Source organism: Xylaria bambusicola, assembly GCF_022495145.1.
Source record: "Xylaria bambusicola strain CBS 139988 unplaced genomic scaffold F5B22scaffold_1, whole genome shotgun sequence".
Classification (NCBI taxonomy): domain Eukaryota; kingdom Fungi; phylum Ascomycota; class Sordariomycetes; order Xylariales; family Xylariaceae; genus Xylaria; species Xylaria bambusicola.
Genome location: NW_025953554.1, coordinates 2,146,169 through 2,162,667, shown reverse-complemented (window position 1 = coordinate 2,162,667; position 16,499 = coordinate 2,146,169). Strand labels below are relative to the sequence as shown.

The following is a 16,499-nucleotide window of genomic DNA, read 5'->3' as shown; positions in this document are numbered from 1 at the left end:
AGTAGTACTAGTAGTAGTAGTAGTAGTGATGGTTGATCAGCAACATGAAAGACTCTTAAGTAAGTACCTAGGTAGACAGAAGAGGCAGTAAGAAATGGCACTGTCCAGGTACTTGGGGATCATCGCGCACGACTCGCCGGCGCTGCCATTGGCCAGCGACAGACAGGCGCGCCCACTGTGGCCCCCCTGCCGGTGCCCACCCTCGCTCTGTTCGGCTCTGCACTAAAGAAGAGTCTGTCGTAGTCTGTCCAGAGTCTCTCCAGAGTCTGCCAGAGGCCTGCCGTAGCAAGTGCCCGTCCGCTGCTGCCCACCCACTGCCCACCCGCTGCCCGTCCAGAAAATTCGGGGGGCTTTTGCGTCTGCTGTGCCTGCCTTTCCCTAAAAAACCACCTCTTATGTCACTTCTTCCCTCATGACCTCATCGCACCAATCTCTCTCAGCACCCTTTCCATCCTGACCACCACCACCGTCGACGCCTATCGTCCACCACTGCCACTACCACAATTGCCGCCCGCCGCACCTCCCGCTGCCGATACGTCTTCACGACGTCCTTTTGCCACTGACTGCCAGATCCGACATATTCGAGAGAGAGCCTTGTGTGTTTGTTGTGTTAGTGAATTGTGCTAAGACGTCCTCGCTGCTGGCCGGTGCGAGACCAGAGGTGGTTTGCCTTTTCTTCTGCAGACTGCCTCCCTAAACCGTGCGTCAGACCGTTGTTACATCATATTTCCTTTGCAATACATACACCCATATAACGACCGTCGTCATCGTCGTCACCATGGCACCAGCCGAACCCAAGCCGTCGGATAACACATCATCGCCAGGTGAGTTCACCGTGACTGTCTGTCATATCCTGCCTTGCATTGCCTTGCCTTGCCTTATCTTGCCTTGTCTCTGCCGTGGCCAATTCGCATGCATATGTTGCCGTCGTCACCGGGCCTTATGTGTCATGCTGTCGCTGCCTATCGTATTGTAACTCCTTGACTTATCGCTCCTACCTCCATTCACCGCTCGCGTGGCCGTCTGTGTTCCGATTGATTCAGTGTCGCTTGTTACTGACATGCGTTGTCGCATCCTCCAGATACAAACGGCGACAAGAAGACATCTGAGGTCAAGGCCGAAACGAACGCGAACAACGAACCTGGCAGACCATTGGCACCACCACCCAAACCCGGGGAAGGAGGTGATTATTTCTCGAGCCAGTTGAGTCTCGAGCCGAACCCCTTTGAACAATCGTTCGGCACAGGTGGTACCGTAGAGACGCCCGGCGGAACTAAGTTGCCCAGCCTGGCTGCCTTAACGTCACCCTCGTCGTTGTTGCCTGGGAACGGGAACACGCCATTCAACTGGGGAGGTGGTTCGCTTAGAACGGGACCGTTGAGCCCAGCAATGCTTTCCGGCCCGGCCACCGATTATTTCGGTGATACATCGCACACGCTGCGCAGTGGATTCACACCCAATGAGAGCTCACTCCGGACGGGATTGACACCTGGCGGTAGTGGCTCTATGTTCCCAGCGCCGAGTCCTAACTCGCAGGCTCTCTACGCGCAGTTAGCAAACGGCGGCGGTGCGACGCCTAGTACGTTGGATTTCCACCGGACCGCTCTGAGTGCTGCTGCTGCTAAGGCGGGTCAAAGCAAACCTCCCAACCCGCCCGCTGTCACATCTCAACCGCAAGAAACCAACGGGGCACCCGCCAAGGCCGAGGCGAAACCTACATCAGGTGCATTTGATCCTCACGACAACGATGCTGCTAATGGTCTGTTCATGCTAGCCCAAGGCGCTCAGGGGAGGAACGGCCCGCCACAGACGCAATATCCAGTAGGTGGCAACCAGCCAGTGCACGCGCATCCTCCACCAGCACCTACAAATCAGCAGAGTACTTCACCCCAGATGAACGGCAATGGCGTGCACCCACAGCAGCCGAGTAATCGCGGTGCTAGTGAAGCTATCAGCAATGCGTCAGAGGAGAGCGAGCCAGCTAAACCTAACACGAGAGCGAAGGGTAAGCGTGGAGGAGCTGCTACCAATGGCCGTCGAAAGGCAGAAGATGCACCCGCGAAAGCACCAGCCAACAAAAAGGTCAAGACAGCCCCGTCGACTCACAGCCAGGAGGATGAAGCTACATCAGATGAAGAAGAAGATGATTCCAAAATTGGCAACGATGGCCAAGGTAAATCCAAAATGACAGACGAAGAGAAGCGTAAAAACTTCTTAGAGCGAAACAGGTATGTCTTTGACTACAAGCCCCCAATATTGTCTCTTATAGTGGTAGAGTGGCAACTAACTTGCTCACAGAGTGGCGGCTTTGAAATGTCGGCAACGTAAGAAGCAGTGGCTGGCCAACCTGCAAAACAAAGTAGAAATGTTTAGCACCGAGAACGATGCTCTCACAGCTCAAATATCGGCACTTAGGGAAGAAGTGGTCAATCTAAAGACGCTGCTCCTTGCACACAAGGACTGCCCAGTTACACAGCAACAGGGTCTACACGCAGGCGCCTACATGCAGCAAGCTATGGAGTCTTACAACCCCCAAATCAACCCATATGGCATGGCAGCTCCTATCCCTAACCAACCCGTCATGGCAGGACAGGGAGTTCAGCGGCGCTTCTCATAGGATGAACGCACCGCGCCAGGCAATGCTGCAGACGCTGCAGACGCTGCAGATCAATAACCCTTTCTAAATCACGGTACACTTTGGGGGGATGCATGCATAGGAAAAGGCCCTCACAACTTCCGGCGTGGATTACGGGGGAAAGGGAGGGTTTCGCTTATGGAAATGTCGCGGGATAGCGACTGATAACGTTCAAAAATCTTGTCGCGGCATAAGGAAATGTCGATTGTGGCGAAGACAGCTACAGTTGGTCATTGTTTGTCCTCATGTCTGTACCAACATTCCACTCATGAGAACGACGAGGCGTTTCGGCTGCTGCACATGGCACGTTTTAGCCATTAATACGAAGAGCATCGGTATACAAGGCCGCAGGCTGGTTGAGAATGTTCTGTTTTTCTCGTTTTCTGACTGTACGTAAGTGACGGGCGGGTATACACATAAAAGCGGCGTTCGGGGAGTGAATTCGGGGGGTTTGCCGTGCTTTCGTTGCTTTTTGCTCATCTAGGCGTTTCGGAGGTCATGGAAGAATCTGTGCCATGAGCGATCTTAGTCTTCATTGGCGAGACTGGCCACTCCATCCAAGGGGCCATTTATATAGGTAACAAAGCCGTGTACACGCTGGGCTGCCGAATTATCTTTACATTTCTAAGCGCTTAGTAGTGTTTTACAATACAAAACGTTTGAACAAATCTCACGCGGATCATGACAAGCAATTTGTCTGTAGTAGGTAGTTATCTACCTACCGCGTCTGCCGAATTGTGTAGATCGCAGGCCGCCTTCTTGTGCTTATATTGTATTTGTTCACAGCTATTAAGGCCTCGTGATGTTGCATCTTGAGTTTGTTTCTCTACTTGAGAACGCCTCATAACCTAACCACGATGTATGAATTCGATGCAGGAGTATTTGCCTAAGGCATCCATTCATGGATTCATTCATTGATTCGTTTTGGGGTGGAAGGCGCTAGCCCCACTTATGACGGCGGGTGGGTGAAGTGGCCGGTTGGCCCGTGCGCCCGACACGCATTGTAAACATTGGGAAGGGAAGGCCCGGCGACCTTTTCGCGCCTCACCACCAAGAACTAAGCCAGCCAGCCAGCCCACGCCCGGATGACGAGAGCGATCAGTCAATCGATAACGCACACCTCGACCCCCCAGCTTGTCGACTCTCCAATATAGTCAAACACACGACAACATCATCCATCCCAATTGAATATCCATAGCCGCCAAAGTCTGCCTGTCTTGCGTTGCCGTGCCGCCGTTGTCCCCTATCGATTACACACCTATCATCGTGGACTCGCGCGAGACCCTTCCACCTCTCTAACCACCACGCCGCCAACAACCTCGATGCCGACGAACATTCCGCGTCCATGACTACCCTTGTGCAGACACGTCAGCCGCTGCAAATTCTTAGCATGAGCAACCAGCCTAAACGGAGGAGGAGCGAGCGGATAGCTTGTGAGTCCACCCCCGTTTGTTCGCCATGGGGCGTGACAGAAGCCGGGAGGCTAACTAGAGCTCGATGTGCAGCGTACGATGAACAAGATGGGGATTTCCAGTTTACGCGCAACTCGAAGCGTACGAAGACGGCGCATCCCGATCCCATACCCGAGGATGAGCTGGCACCTGCGCCTGGACCCGCGCCAAAAGCCGCGCCTAGGAGAGGGCGCCCTCCGAAGAGGAAAGCTGATCACGAGGAACCACCGAAGCCAGCACCAAAACCAGCGCCAAAACCAGTACCAACGAGGACCTCGAAACGGAGGTCAAGCCAGGCACAAACCCAGTCAGACGTCACCCCGCCATCGCAAAGAGTTACGAGGCATAAGACGCGTTCCTCCATAGATAAGCTTGATCCTGTACCTACGAAAATCATAAACAATGCGCCAAAGAGCCGACCAATACAGGAGGAGCGCGAAGTGGAGACAGCGTCGACGCCAATGGATATCGACAAAGTCCAGAGGACAGAAGAGGTTTCGGAAGCCAAGAAGATCGCCCTACCGTTCAGCGATACGCCCATAATAAACCGCAATAAGGAGATGCGAAAGAAGACGGGGAACAGAAGGAGTAGTTTAGGAATGCGCGGCCGAAGAGCAAGCTCTTTGATGAACAGTGGGCACAGCGCGATACCGCACCGGGAGGTGCACGCATCCGAGTTCTACAAACATATTGAAGCTGATGGACTACCCGAGCCTCGCCGGATGAAACAACTTTTGACGTGGTGTGGGGAGCGATCATTGGCAGAGAAACCGCCGCTCGGCTCATTGAATTCTAATGCGATTCTGGGTGGTAAGAATATTTTTTTAGACCTAGCCTTGTACTAAGGGAGTACGGCAGCTAACACATGTCCAGCTCGAGCGATTCAGGATCAGCTGCTGAAAGATTTTTCAGCACGGTCCGAGTTCTCAGACTGGTTTTCTCGGGAGGATGTCCCCGTTGTTCCTAGACCACCAGCAATCGTCAAACCAAATCCACGGAACATTGAACACGATGAGCAAATTGTTGCATTAGAGGAGAGAATAAAACGGTATGAATTACTAGGGGTACTATGTGAATTTGTTTTACTGACCACCTTGCTAGGTTAAAAGCGGAAAAGAAGAAATGGCAATCCCTTAAACAGCAAGCTCCTGAAATGCCATTGCTTTTCAATCCATCTGAGCCTGTTGCTAATGATAGTCTCCCGGATGCTTCATTACTTGACCCGGATGAAGCGCAAATTCTGGCGTCACTTACAGGCCCATCAGAGACATCTATCAAGTCACTGATACCGACAACACAGAGTCGATTAAGGGACATACAAAAGTCTCTCGAGTTCAACATCGACCGCTTAGCAGATAGCGTTCACAAGATCGAGCAGCGCATGGTAGCAGCCGGCCGGCAGGCGGATAGGGTGCTCAACCTCACCGCAACTAGGTTAAAAGAGCGCGAAGAGCGGGAAAAGACGCGCGCGGGCACCAAGGACATGCCCATCATGGAAGTCCTTCGGGGTCTAAGCAAGATATTACCCGACGGCGGCGGCGGGTGAGGAGATAAGAGAGAAAAAAGATTCCAGAAAGAAAGAATGAAATGAAATTCAATAAACTGTATATATGCAGCAAGCATTGATCATCTTTTTGTCGTTCACGGCGTACGAGGGCGGGGAAATCACCAAGCATTAAGGGAGGGGGGACAAACCATTCCGGAAGATACCAATTGTTTTTTTTTTTCGCCTCTTTTTTCTTCTTCTTTTCGTTTGATTCAAATAAGAAGGCTTGTGCCTAGGGAGGCTGGAGGCTAGAGGCGGAATGCTCTTTTTTTGTGTTGTGAAGAAGCTGAGAAGAGGGAATATCCCGATTCTTATGTTTCTTTGCGGCAGTGGTGTTGGGGGTGGCGGATAGGTAGGACAGGCAGGGCAGGTAGGGTAGGCACATTCATGGCAAATGAGATCACGATTTGGGATTACGCATGAAGAAGTAGAACTGAACTGAACTGATTGACAAGGACTTGGGTAGATGGGACTTGTGTGCTGTGCTTCTGTTGTTCTGTAATGCGGATTCGTTCGTTCATTTATTGGTAAGTGAGTTATGTTGTTGAGTTTTGTGGTTGTAGCTGTGTAAAAGGTACAGATATATATATATATGTGTGTGTGTGTGCGTGTGTGTGAGCGGGGAGAGCGAGTGAGGAATGGAGTGGAGGATATACGTGATCTTGAAATTTGGGATTAGAGAGTGAGTATAAGGCAGGTAGGTAGATAGGTAGGTATATTTCGGATCCGTGAATCGACCTATCTATCTATGTACAATACAGTAATTCCACACTGCAAGTAGACAAGTATGCTGATAAAGCTGTGTGCTTCGAAATGAAATTGAGATGCTCGGTGAGTAAAGTATGGACCGCTAGTGTGGTTATGGTTTCTCATTTGAAAAAGGCAGATTTGATTGATAAATTCAACTCTGTCTAAAAGGCAAGTAGACAGTTATTATTTAACATGAATGGCTTTTTCCTTCCTGCGCATATCTAATGTAATGCCCAGATACCGGGTCTAAAGGGCTTTCCTCCCCTTTTTGCTTCCACTAGGTTACTTACTTACTTGCTTATGCTCACATTACATTTACTAACTACAGATATATCAGTCTCCTTCCGCGTAGCAGGGATAATACCTTCTTCAAAGACACATGACTGGGCTTTTTACATTGATTTCTTGATTGTCACTGCCGTGCTTATCTTCTGGCGTTACATTTTTGTATAGGTAGTTAGTTATACGTGTGTACATACATATAGATCGCACACGGGGTGATTACTTCGTGGCCTAGGACCGCAACGCCGGCATAAACGCCATACCGCCCTTTTCGCCCGACCGTGCGCGCACGTGTTCCCTCAAGAGCTTCAGCACGGCGCTGTCGCGCCAGCGCGCCGGAACCGGTCTGTACGCGGGTTTGAAGGTGCCCACGGTCTGCGCCCACTCGCCCTTGTACGGGGACGGCGGCGGCGGCGGGGCGGCCTTGGTGTCGACGTGCTCTCCTTCCAGCGGGATGCCTCCCGTGCTCGTCGTCGATGACTCTGTGGCTGTGGCTGTTTCGACGGAGCTGCCGTAGGATGCGGAGCTTGTGTCTGTCGTCGTGGCTGCTGAAGAAGAAGAAGAAGATGATGGTGTGGATGGTAATGTACTGCTAGAGAGCTCCTCTTGTGTGGCCCAGTAGTAAATGTCCCAGTCGTTCTCGTCGAGGAACAGGTCGTATTGGGACATCTCCTCGAGAGTCATGGTGGGGAGGTACTCGTCTGCGAAAGTTGAGAGGAGTAGGTCTGTTTCGAGAATGCCGCGCTTGCGGGATTGGTCTGTTACATTGTTAGTCAGTGCGTACTACATCGTGCAGTCAAGAAAGGATTGGATAATCAGATTGAAGGTATGTGGCCAGTCGATCAAAGTGATGCCTTCGCTTAGAGCGAGGAATGAAGCATAAGAATAGAGAAACATACAGACTAGTCGAGCACGCATCGTCTTCTCGTCCTCGCCTATGCGGCGCAATGGCTCGATTTTAACGGTTGCGCCCTCAAACTCGCCAACGGCCATCTCGCGGGGCCGCTCTTTTTGAGGCTCCATGGGCGGCACACTGCCTACGGCCGCCATCCCACGGGTAACACCGACGCCTAAAGCCGGTGAAGCACGGACCTTGGAGGCTGTCGAGCGAAGCAGCGCATGGCGTGCGGGACGGAAGAGAGTGCGTGGCAAGGACGCCATAGCTGTTGTATCTCTATTATGCGCTACTCCTTGTCTGTACTGTTAACCGCCAAGCTTGAAGTGGTGTTGCAATGCCTGATTGAACGATTGAAGGGTGAGAAGAGGTCAAATAAAGAGAGTAATGAGATCTCGGGATAGACACCGATTGTTGACGTAAGAAACAAAAAAGAATGGGACCGAAGCTCTAGATGATCTGTAAACCCCAGCTTTTAGCGGTGGATTGTGCCGAGGCCGCCTAGGTGCCGAAGGTGTCCGGTGCAATGAGCCGGCCCTCTAGGACTACAGAACCCGACCGACTCCGTTTTGCTCCGAGTGATTCAGGGGAGTGTGTGTGTGTGTGCCTTAGCATTGTTTTCAACTCTCTTGCAGGATAGCAGCTGGGCCACATCTTAGAGATAGTGTAGTAACAAGACGGTCTATTATTCCAGTTTATAAATCATAGTGCCAATTCCGAGTCCAGAAATTGAAAGTACGTTACCCGTCGCAAAGTCACCTCATTCATCGCATATCACAAAGAGGTAAAGAATACCCAAGTAATTGATTCATACCCGTTTTTCGACCACCGAACACCCCATTATATCGCCTCGGACGATCATACAGACTATATTTACAAGCATGATGCTTCTGGCTATCACGCATTGATGTAGTTTCTGCCTCTTCCCAGTAATAACCCCCCCATTCGGTAGGCTTCTAGTTTATCATTCCCAGGAATATGGCGTTTCTGTAATGCTCCCACTTGGAGTCATAGAAGGGCAAGCCAAAACTATATCTGAGCTCCTTCGTCGTCTCTCCATATATGACAAGATATGGAGTGCTGTCCCTCTTTAAATCAAGTGCTTTGACCGGAAGTAGGCTCGTAGATACATGATTTGCCAGCCCCAAAGCGCGACGAGGAGCGTGGTGGTGCCGATACCGAACCACTTGACGCGGGTGTTGGTGCTCTCGTTGGTGTCTCGCAGCTTCTGCTCGCGGGCGCGCAGATAGTCCATCTCAGTCACGATCTCCTGAATCATCTCTTCGTAGCGGCGCAGGTCTGCTTCGACAGGGCGCAACTTCTCGGTGGCCTGGATTGCGGACCAGTCCTTGGCGTCGGCGCCAATATCGATGTCCAGCTCGACATGGCGAATGGGGTTGTTGTTTCGGCCTAATGCTATGCCTGTTAAGCTTGTGCCCTTTTTTGCGACGGCTCAATTTCGTAGAGTGATGAGATGGGCGAAGACTTACCCCCCTGCAATGTGTTCTCGAAGCATACGTCAAAGGCAGCATCGGCGTGCGACGTGAAAACGGTCCGTTGCTCGCCAGCGACGTCTCTAGGGCGGCCGTATTCGTTACCGACGGTATCTCTGATCTGCAAGATGGCCAAGTGTCAGAACAAAAGCTCAGCTCACGAGGCCGGGCACATCTGGCTGCGCGGCTCTACATACGTGCATGTTGACCAGCTGGCCATCTCCCTTGGAACCGCTGACAATAGCCGTGACCACGACGAGAGTGTCCTTGGCAACGAAATTACGGATGCATCGCTCCTTTTTACCGTCGCGCTGTGGAGTGGCTGCGAGGTCGAATTTCAGGGCATTGACGGATGCGACTAGCAGTACGATGCTGCAGACGTATTGCAGCAGTCCTCGTGGCAAAGCCATTCTGGGTACTCGGTCGGTCGGTCGGTCGGTCGCGGAGGACAGGATATGGTTGATGTTCTGGAGAGCTGGTCAAAGAGACTCCAACGGCGGTCGTCTCCCATACTCTTCCAACCGAATGGATGGCTAGGTACCTATCGATTGCAGTAATACGTGTTGTGTTCAAGCGCCTGGCCAATGGTATTGTGCGAATTAGGCGGGGCTACCACCCTCAGGCCACTGTCCACTGTTCCACTGCCAGGGTGCCTGCCAGATCCTCTAACCTGTAGGCCTGTTAGTGCTCAGTATGCTAGAGCTAATCTTCATCTACCAATCATGTGTCTCGTTCTCGGAAATATGGGGCTCCGTTTAGAGGGTTCAACCAAGGTTAGCATCCAAGCGCCGAGCGCGTCTATAAACTGAAAATGAAGGCGGATTCTCTTTCTACCTACTTCAAGATACCTACCTAGGCAGTAACATCTCAACCCAGCCTGTTCGGCCCAGGACCTCAACTCTTCTACAAGACAATTTTCTGCGCCACCAGTCAAGATGCCGAAATGTAAGTTTCCCAGCTTCCCTTCGCCGCACCGATCTTCATCGAAATCTCATTTCCCTAACCCTTTGCCAACATCGTCATCGAACCCATCAACCTCCGAGCTTTCATTTCTTTAACATGGCCGTGTTCCAACAGTCTTCTGCGATTACTGCGACGTGTACCTCACGCACGATTCCATGAGCGTGCGCAAGGCGCACAACAGCGGCCGGAACCATCTGCGCAATGTCGTCGACTACTATCAACAGATAGGCCACGAGAAGGCCCAGTCCGTCATCGACAGCATCACCTCGTCGTACGCCGCCGAAGGCCAGGCCCACGCAAACCCAATGCTCCCGCAGAACCAGCCCGGCGCCCATGGTCCCGGCGGCCCTCCGCCAGGCGCGTTCCCCCCACCTTTCAACTTTCCTGGCGGCATGCCTCCTCCTTTCCCTGGAATGCCCGGCGCGCCTCCGATGCTACCTCCCGGCGGTGCTTTCCCCGCCGGTATGCCTCGTAAGTCTACCGCACTCTCCATGTGCTGATTTTGCGCGCAAATGACCCTACGTGCTATATCAGAGGAATCTCGTTATATCCTAACAGTCTGTAACAGCGCCGCCTGGTCCAGCTGGTCGTGGCGGCTTGCCACCGTTTCCACCAGGACCTAATGGTTTACCTATTCCGCCGCCTGGTGGCTTGCCATTCCCTCCACCTGGTGGCCTTCCGTTCCCTCCGTTCCCGGGCATGCCGCCGCCTGGTGCACAGGGATTTCCTGGTGGACCCACGCCACCAGGTGCTCCTGGATTCCCTCCTCCAGCCGGCGGTCCTCCAGGACAGCAGGGCCATCCCGGACGTTAGGAACCTTCCTTTGAACGGTACTAGATCGGGAGCCGAGCCACCCACCACTAAATAGAGATGGGCCATTACGTCCTATCTTTTACTTGGAATCAATAGCCGCCGGTACAGACTACATCGCCCGTTGCGACGAGCTGAGCATCATGACAGGCAATAGATCCTCCCAAGGGTGACGCTTGTGTCGGTGTCTACAGAATAAGCTAAACTTGTACTATAACATTTCCGACCCCTAAAGGAAGAACCGGTATCCTTCTTCGATCGTGGACGAGGACGAAGACTTGACCATCTCCAAGGAATAGTGGCTGAATGGTGGTATATGGATTCGGCGACGCGACGTCTAGTGCGTAAATCACTGAGATTCCCTAGAAATGGACCGCCTTCGTATCGGCAGAGAAGGGCAGGAAAAATTGGCCTACCTTGTTCGAGGATGAACACTAGAGGCAGATATGTATTTTTCTCTGTACAGAGTACTAGGCTAAAGCATGGCGTTCAGGCGATAAATGAATTTCACCGGAGGGTTTTCAAGTGGATGTGTATACCCATATGAATACAAAGCAATACAAAATGAAAGAACTTATAATGTATAAAATCATTTGAACATGACGCATGGAGTATTCAAAATGCGTTATCTAGTTCTATTGGTTTACATGGAGAGCATCTGCAACCACACCTATCAAAGCTAGTAGACAAGGGCCGAATCGATGAATAAATAGAACGAGACGCAAAGGCCTGCTCGCAGAACCCGTTCACTTATTTATTTTTGCTTATCTCTTCTCTTTCTCCGCGTTGCACTAGCGATTGGATCTCCATCTTCTTCACCTTCCTCTTTCTCTGCTCTTTCTTTCTTTCCCTTGGGAGCCATAACATAACGTCCGACTGCGTCCTTCGTTGTTCAACTACATCATCACGGTCATGATAGATAGCGAGGGAGATGGGGGGTAAGGGACAATGAATGATGAACCGCCCAAGATACAAGAGACCCAAAACTGTGAGAGAATCCAGGCCGAAACCCTCCATCAAAAGTTTTCCAGTTTATGCCATAGACTTGTTTAGATTTGCTGATTGCGACGAGAGACACAGAGAAATGAATAATGAAATCTTTCCTTCCTAACCCCAAAGCCATGCGTATCTTGTAATTTTTTCCCTTTCCCTCCTAAAGTCAATCCCAACTACCCGGGAGTAAATGCAAGAAGAAGTGAAGTTAAATGCCTCCTCCATATCATAGGCGGCGAACAATCGTCATACAAGTCGTCAAAACGTAGTAACATAAAGCGCAAATCGATTCAGGGTGTAGTGTGTACTCTAGGTACTCTCGTGGCTCATGTGCGTCGTTAAAGGGGGAGGGTAGGGGGGGATACGTAATCAGGGTGCAAATTTGAATATTCACTGAAAAACCTAACTCCGTGAGGATGGAGCCATTGTGCTCTTCAGACATTTATACAAGCACAGAACGAGGTTTGAACCCTATATGTTCGGGTTATACATGTGCGTGCGTGCGTAGTTAGGGGTAGAAGTCTGTGAGCTACTTTGGTACGAAGGACCGTTGTAGCTCCTCCGTTTGATGACCTCACCGACGCCATCTCTGACTTCACGTGGCCCGCTGATCTTTTGGCGCAGGGCTTCCGTTCGCTTCTGACGTCGATGTTCACTTAGACGGCGTTGTAGGTTCTGAGGTCTGTATTGCTCTAATTTATCTTGCCAACCCGGGAAAAGACGTCGTCCACGGTCGTCGACTCGCTTTTCTAACCCCCAGAGACGCTTGTTGAAGTTTCCAGGCGCAGTGGACGGTCGTTCGTCGTCTTCCCGTGTGTATAGCCCGCTCCAGCGTACACTACTGAGGCTCCCACGATGTGGCATCACACGTAGACTACCACTGGGTGTGCGCTTGATTGTGCGTCGCTCCGGACTGCGACGGTCGGCGGTAATATCATGGTCGTCATCATTGATAGGCAGAATCGCAAATGTGCGTCTTACCCGCTCACTGAGGCTCCTTCGAAGGGGGCTACGACCGTTATCGAACGATGAATAATGAGCATCTGCGTGAGACCCTTCTGGCACATCATATACGAAGTCATTGGCATCATCATAATAATCATCAGCAGGGCGCCAGAATGGATGCAGCTTAGATTCGTCGGGTGGAGGGTCATCAGCTGTTGGATATTGACGCACGATGGGTTTCTGGGTCTTCTCTAGGCCTGGGCTCTCTGCTGTTTCCGTACGAGTTGTTTTAGACAGCGATAGAGTTCGTGAGAGTAAGCTGGGTCTGCGGGGGGTGGGATTGTCCGAGGGCTTACGAAGACTCAGTGCACGTCGGACGAGCGAGGGCCGTTTCTGAGTTTCCTCGAAATAGTTGCCCAGCATCTTTTCTTGTTCTGTTGCAGGTGTCAGGCCAGATGGTGTAGCTGGTATGAACTTGATTGCCGGCGGTTCTGGAGGTGCACGTGGATTTCTAAGAGGAGAATCTACACCATCCATCGAAAGTTGAGGTTGGGGAGGGGTCACAGGACCATCACTAGGTCCAGTCGTCGTGATTTCTGGCTTGCCAGTAATTTTACCCGCTTCTGGTTCGCTCACAGGAGATGTTTCTGCTTGCTTGTCGTTTGCACTGCTGAGAGACTTCGACATGTGATGGACCATGAGAACAGATTTATTTTGGTGTGGATAAATGTTCACCGCCAGTGCCTCCACAATATCAGCTACGGAATGCGTTCCGTTTGTTTCAACAGAAGCCTGAGAGAAGGGTGTGTTGTACGCCGTGAGCCGTTTGCCGAAGAATGGGTCCCCGTTATGATCAACCAGGGACTTCTGGTTCAGAGTCTCGTTCTTGTGTGACTCGACAGAGGGAGCCGGGTACAATTGTTTCTGATCTGATCGACTGCTCGTGTTCTCAGTGTGAGGTGCAGGTTCTACCGTGAATTGTGGTAGCTGAATCCCTTCCTGGTCAATCAGGGCATTGTGTGCCTTCAAACTCTCAGCGGTCAGTGACCCAGCTCGCGACCCAGCACGCGATGTGTTTCGGCTAGTGGGGGCAGATAGAGAGGTCGTTCTTCTCGGTACAATAGGAGGGTAGTCCATGGTGAGCTGATCATTGGGAAATGATCCATAGGTTACTGACATAGATCTACCCCTCCGTCGGGAATTATCCGAAGATACCGGTTGATCCCTTGCCCCAGAGAAATTTGATCGTGGTACACTGTGGCTCCTCTTGCTGTTTGTTGATCTTAGAGAAGGTGGTCTAGAGGCTTTGGACTTGAGTGAGTCTTTCCGATCGGGAATGACAACAACAGGAATGCCACCGCTCTGCCATACTTCACGCCGCACTTTTCTACTAGCTACAGAGTTCACAGTGCCCGTAGATGCCATGCTATCGGTCCGCGGGACAGGGGCCTTGCCAAGAATTCTGGGTCGTCTGCTACTTTCCATCTGGCGAACTGAAGTCGATGTAGAACTTGGGGGAGAAAATTCAGAAGTAGAATCTCTAAGGGCTGTTTGCTTTCGAACATGTCGCAAGGTCTTCTGTTGTCTCGTGGGCACATCAACCAATATAGCCTCGACGACTGTAGAAACAGTAGATTTGGACGACATTCCAGAGGAACGTCTGAAATCAGTGCTTGACGACGACCCTGAGGTTGATGTTGTCCAACGTGATCTGCTCTTACTACTAAATTCCGAAGGAAAATATTGCGGCGAAGGTGCGGTTTGTACGCGCTCATGTAGCGACACAGATCGTAAAGCCCTCGTTGCATTAGTTGGCGTGACCATCACGTCCTCAATCACTTCTGTCCGTCTATCTTCTCTTGGATTTACTCGACGTTTTCGCACTGTCACGTTCCTACTGAGATTATCGTCCCATTCTTGTTCAACATCACTATTTGACGCCCATTCTCCATCAAATGCGAAAAATTCTTGCCTCGTCCTCGGGATTAGATCGTCATCCACATCTAATCTTAAACCCAAGCCTGCATCACGCTGATTTCTTGGCTTTGGTTCAACCCGTCGCCCCTCGGCATTCTGCCACGTCCTAGTAGAAGGCATGCATGGTCTAGGCGTTGTTTTCTCCTCGTCAGATGAAGTGGGACTTTCTCTCGCCGTTTTGAACGATTCAGTACGCGAATCTACCGTTGCTTTGGAAGGTAGACGGTCAGATAGATTAGGACGGAATGCCTTAGGCCGACGCCCAACTTGGGGAGGTGTCACATCAGGTGTAGGTGGGCTCCTCTGGAGAGTAGGTGTGCCTGGAATGGGCGTCACAGAGCCCACTGCAACCTGATTTGGCGCCGGGTTCTCGGCAGGAGGGGGGGTTGAAATCAGGGTTGGCTGGCTACCTGACGAGGTTCTCGAATGGGCAGGCGGCGTAGGCGGCAGATTTGGACCGATACCTCGAGGATCGAAATAATCTTGGGTGGCCCTCGGCGAACCAGACTCCCTGAGGTTTAAAGCTGCTGCAGAACAATTCGAGTGGTCACGAGAAGTGGATGGGCTTCCACTCGCAACGAAGGGCCCCGATGTGTTGGCTCTGGGGCGGGGAAGCACCTTATGTTTCTTGAATGACCGTTGGCTCGGCCGGGGAAGAGGTTGATGCTCATACGGAAGGTCAAAGTAGAGAGACGTGGTTGTCGCAGGTCGTGCAACGGTCTCAGAAGCTGCCAACATCTCTCGGATGCGTACCGTCTTCCCACATATAATAGATATACAGACTAGTTTGAGTCACGGGAGTCCATACTCGGGGTTAAGAATAATCGTCTTAGGGTTCCGGCGTAAAGCACTTCGAGGCCAGATGATAAGAGTGAGAAAAAGCTTTTGCCTTGGCTGGCCCCCCTGGCGCGGACCTGTGCTACTCGGCGAAATGCAAAATAACTAAACGGTATAATCAAAAGTAGGCCAAAGGTGAGAGAGGTAGGCGGCAGCGGACCGGGGAGCGGGCCGGGGCAGATCCTAAGCTGACAGGAGGACCACGTCGTTGGTGGACGAGCTGCTCAGAAACACGCAACACATGGCGCAAAGCGCATTGTCTTGGTTAATGCTGTATATTGACAGGACTTTTCGTCGGGCGTCGGGCACGTTGAGGGTGTACGGCAGTGCAGGGTTGTTCGGATAATACGATTATGATGTCGTCGAGTCGTCGAGTCGTCGTGATAAGCTGATCTGTCGCAAAACGAGGAGGCTAGCAAGACAAAGCGTTTAGAGACAGCGATATAGGAACAGTCCGATCTTGGCCTAGGTAGCTAAAGGGAGCGAGGTGAAGCGTGCCCGAGAAGGATAAAAAAAAAATAAGATGTGGCAGAGATAGTGTAGTCGAGATGGCGGAATTGTGGCTTCTTCTTGCAGGCAGGACTCGGTATCAGCTTCGACGAGGATGGATATGGATATACATAGGCAGAACATGGTAGGTAGGTGGAAGGAGGCAGGTGAGTGGGCGAGAGAGGGCTGGGGAGGTCGACCTGGGCCGGTGGGGCCTTCCAAGTCTGTGTGCAGTCTTTGTCAAGTCCGGCCAAGTCTCACGAGGTACCCAAGTCGCTGTAGGAGGGTGGGCTCCAGGTGGGTTCCAGGGGGGCTACCTACCCAAGTTGGCAGTGGGCTGGCAGGCTAGCGCCCATTCTGTAGCTTCTGTAGTGGGCTAGGTGCGTCAAGTACCTCCCGAGCCCTCTCTACTTAAGGTACTCTCGCTACTGTG

At 51.8% G+C, this 16,499-nt stretch overlaps 6 protein-coding genes across 6 annotated transcripts; 3 read left to right on the top strand and 3 right to left on the bottom strand.

Moving 5' to 3' along the window:
- The first annotated feature begins 30 nt into the window (after positions 1 to 30).
- On the top strand, positions 31 to 3,303 carry F5B22DRAFT_584505 (Aft1 HRA domain-containing protein). Its single transcript, XM_047973431.1, has 3 exons — positions 31 to 824; positions 1,082 to 2,228; positions 2,299 to 3,303. Exons 1-3 carry the CDS (start codon positions 779 to 781, stop codon positions 2,615 to 2,617), a joined length of 1,512 nt encoding a protein of 503 aa, XP_047836683.1. The 5' UTR covers positions 31 to 778; the 3' UTR covers positions 2,618 to 3,303.
- Positions 3,304 to 3,682: 379 nt separating this feature from the next.
- On the top strand, positions 3,683 to 6,327 carry F5B22DRAFT_584504 (Mis12-Mtw1 protein family-domain-containing protein). The gene is made up of 4 exons (XM_047973430.1): positions 3,683 to 4,068; positions 4,141 to 4,896; positions 4,960 to 5,134; positions 5,188 to 6,327. Exons 1-4 carry the CDS (start codon positions 3,981 to 3,983, stop codon positions 5,630 to 5,632), a joined length of 1,464 nt encoding a protein of 487 aa, XP_047836682.1. The 5' UTR covers positions 3,683 to 3,980; the 3' UTR covers positions 5,633 to 6,327.
- A 154-nt stretch (positions 6,328 to 6,481) lies between these two features.
- Positions 6,482 to 7,984, bottom strand: F5B22DRAFT_584500 (Flavinator of succinate dehydrogenase-domain-containing protein). Its single transcript, XM_047973429.1, has 2 exons — positions 7,564 to 7,984; positions 6,482 to 7,422 (listed from the first exon to the last, which is right to left on the bottom strand). The coding sequence occupies exons 1-2, from the start codon at positions 7,823 to 7,825 to the stop codon at positions 6,896 to 6,898; spliced, it is 789 nt and encodes a 262-aa protein (XP_047836681.1). The 5' UTR covers positions 7,826 to 7,984; the 3' UTR covers positions 6,482 to 6,895.
- A 237-nt stretch (positions 7,985 to 8,221) lies between these two features.
- Positions 8,222 to 9,575, bottom strand: F5B22DRAFT_584499 (emp24/gp25L/p24 family/GOLD-domain-containing protein). Its single transcript, XM_047973428.1, has 3 exons — positions 9,250 to 9,575; positions 9,050 to 9,173; positions 8,222 to 8,969 (listed from the first exon to the last, which is right to left on the bottom strand). Exons 1-3 carry the CDS (start codon positions 9,460 to 9,462, stop codon positions 8,650 to 8,652), a joined length of 657 nt encoding a protein of 218 aa, XP_047836680.1. The 5' UTR covers positions 9,463 to 9,575; the 3' UTR covers positions 8,222 to 8,649.
- A 293-nt stretch (positions 9,576 to 9,868) lies between these two features.
- F5B22DRAFT_29991 (U1 zinc finger-domain-containing protein) lies at positions 9,869 to 10,578 on the top strand. Its single transcript, XM_047970511.1, has 2 exons — positions 9,869 to 9,997; positions 10,130 to 10,578. The coding sequence occupies exons 1-2, from the start codon at positions 9,988 to 9,990 to the stop codon at positions 10,513 to 10,515; spliced, it is 396 nt and encodes a 131-aa protein (XP_047836679.1). The 5' UTR covers positions 9,869 to 9,987; the 3' UTR covers positions 10,516 to 10,578.
- Positions 10,579 to 11,961: 1,383 nt separating this feature from the next.
- Positions 11,962 to 16,096, bottom strand: F5B22DRAFT_584483 (uncharacterized protein). Its single transcript, XM_047973427.1, has one exon. It carries the CDS (start codon positions 15,476 to 15,478, stop codon positions 12,290 to 12,292), a length of 3,189 nt encoding a protein of 1,062 aa, XP_047836678.1. The 5' UTR covers positions 15,479 to 16,096; the 3' UTR covers positions 11,962 to 12,289.
- Between the last annotated feature and the right edge of the window lie 403 nt (positions 16,097 to 16,499).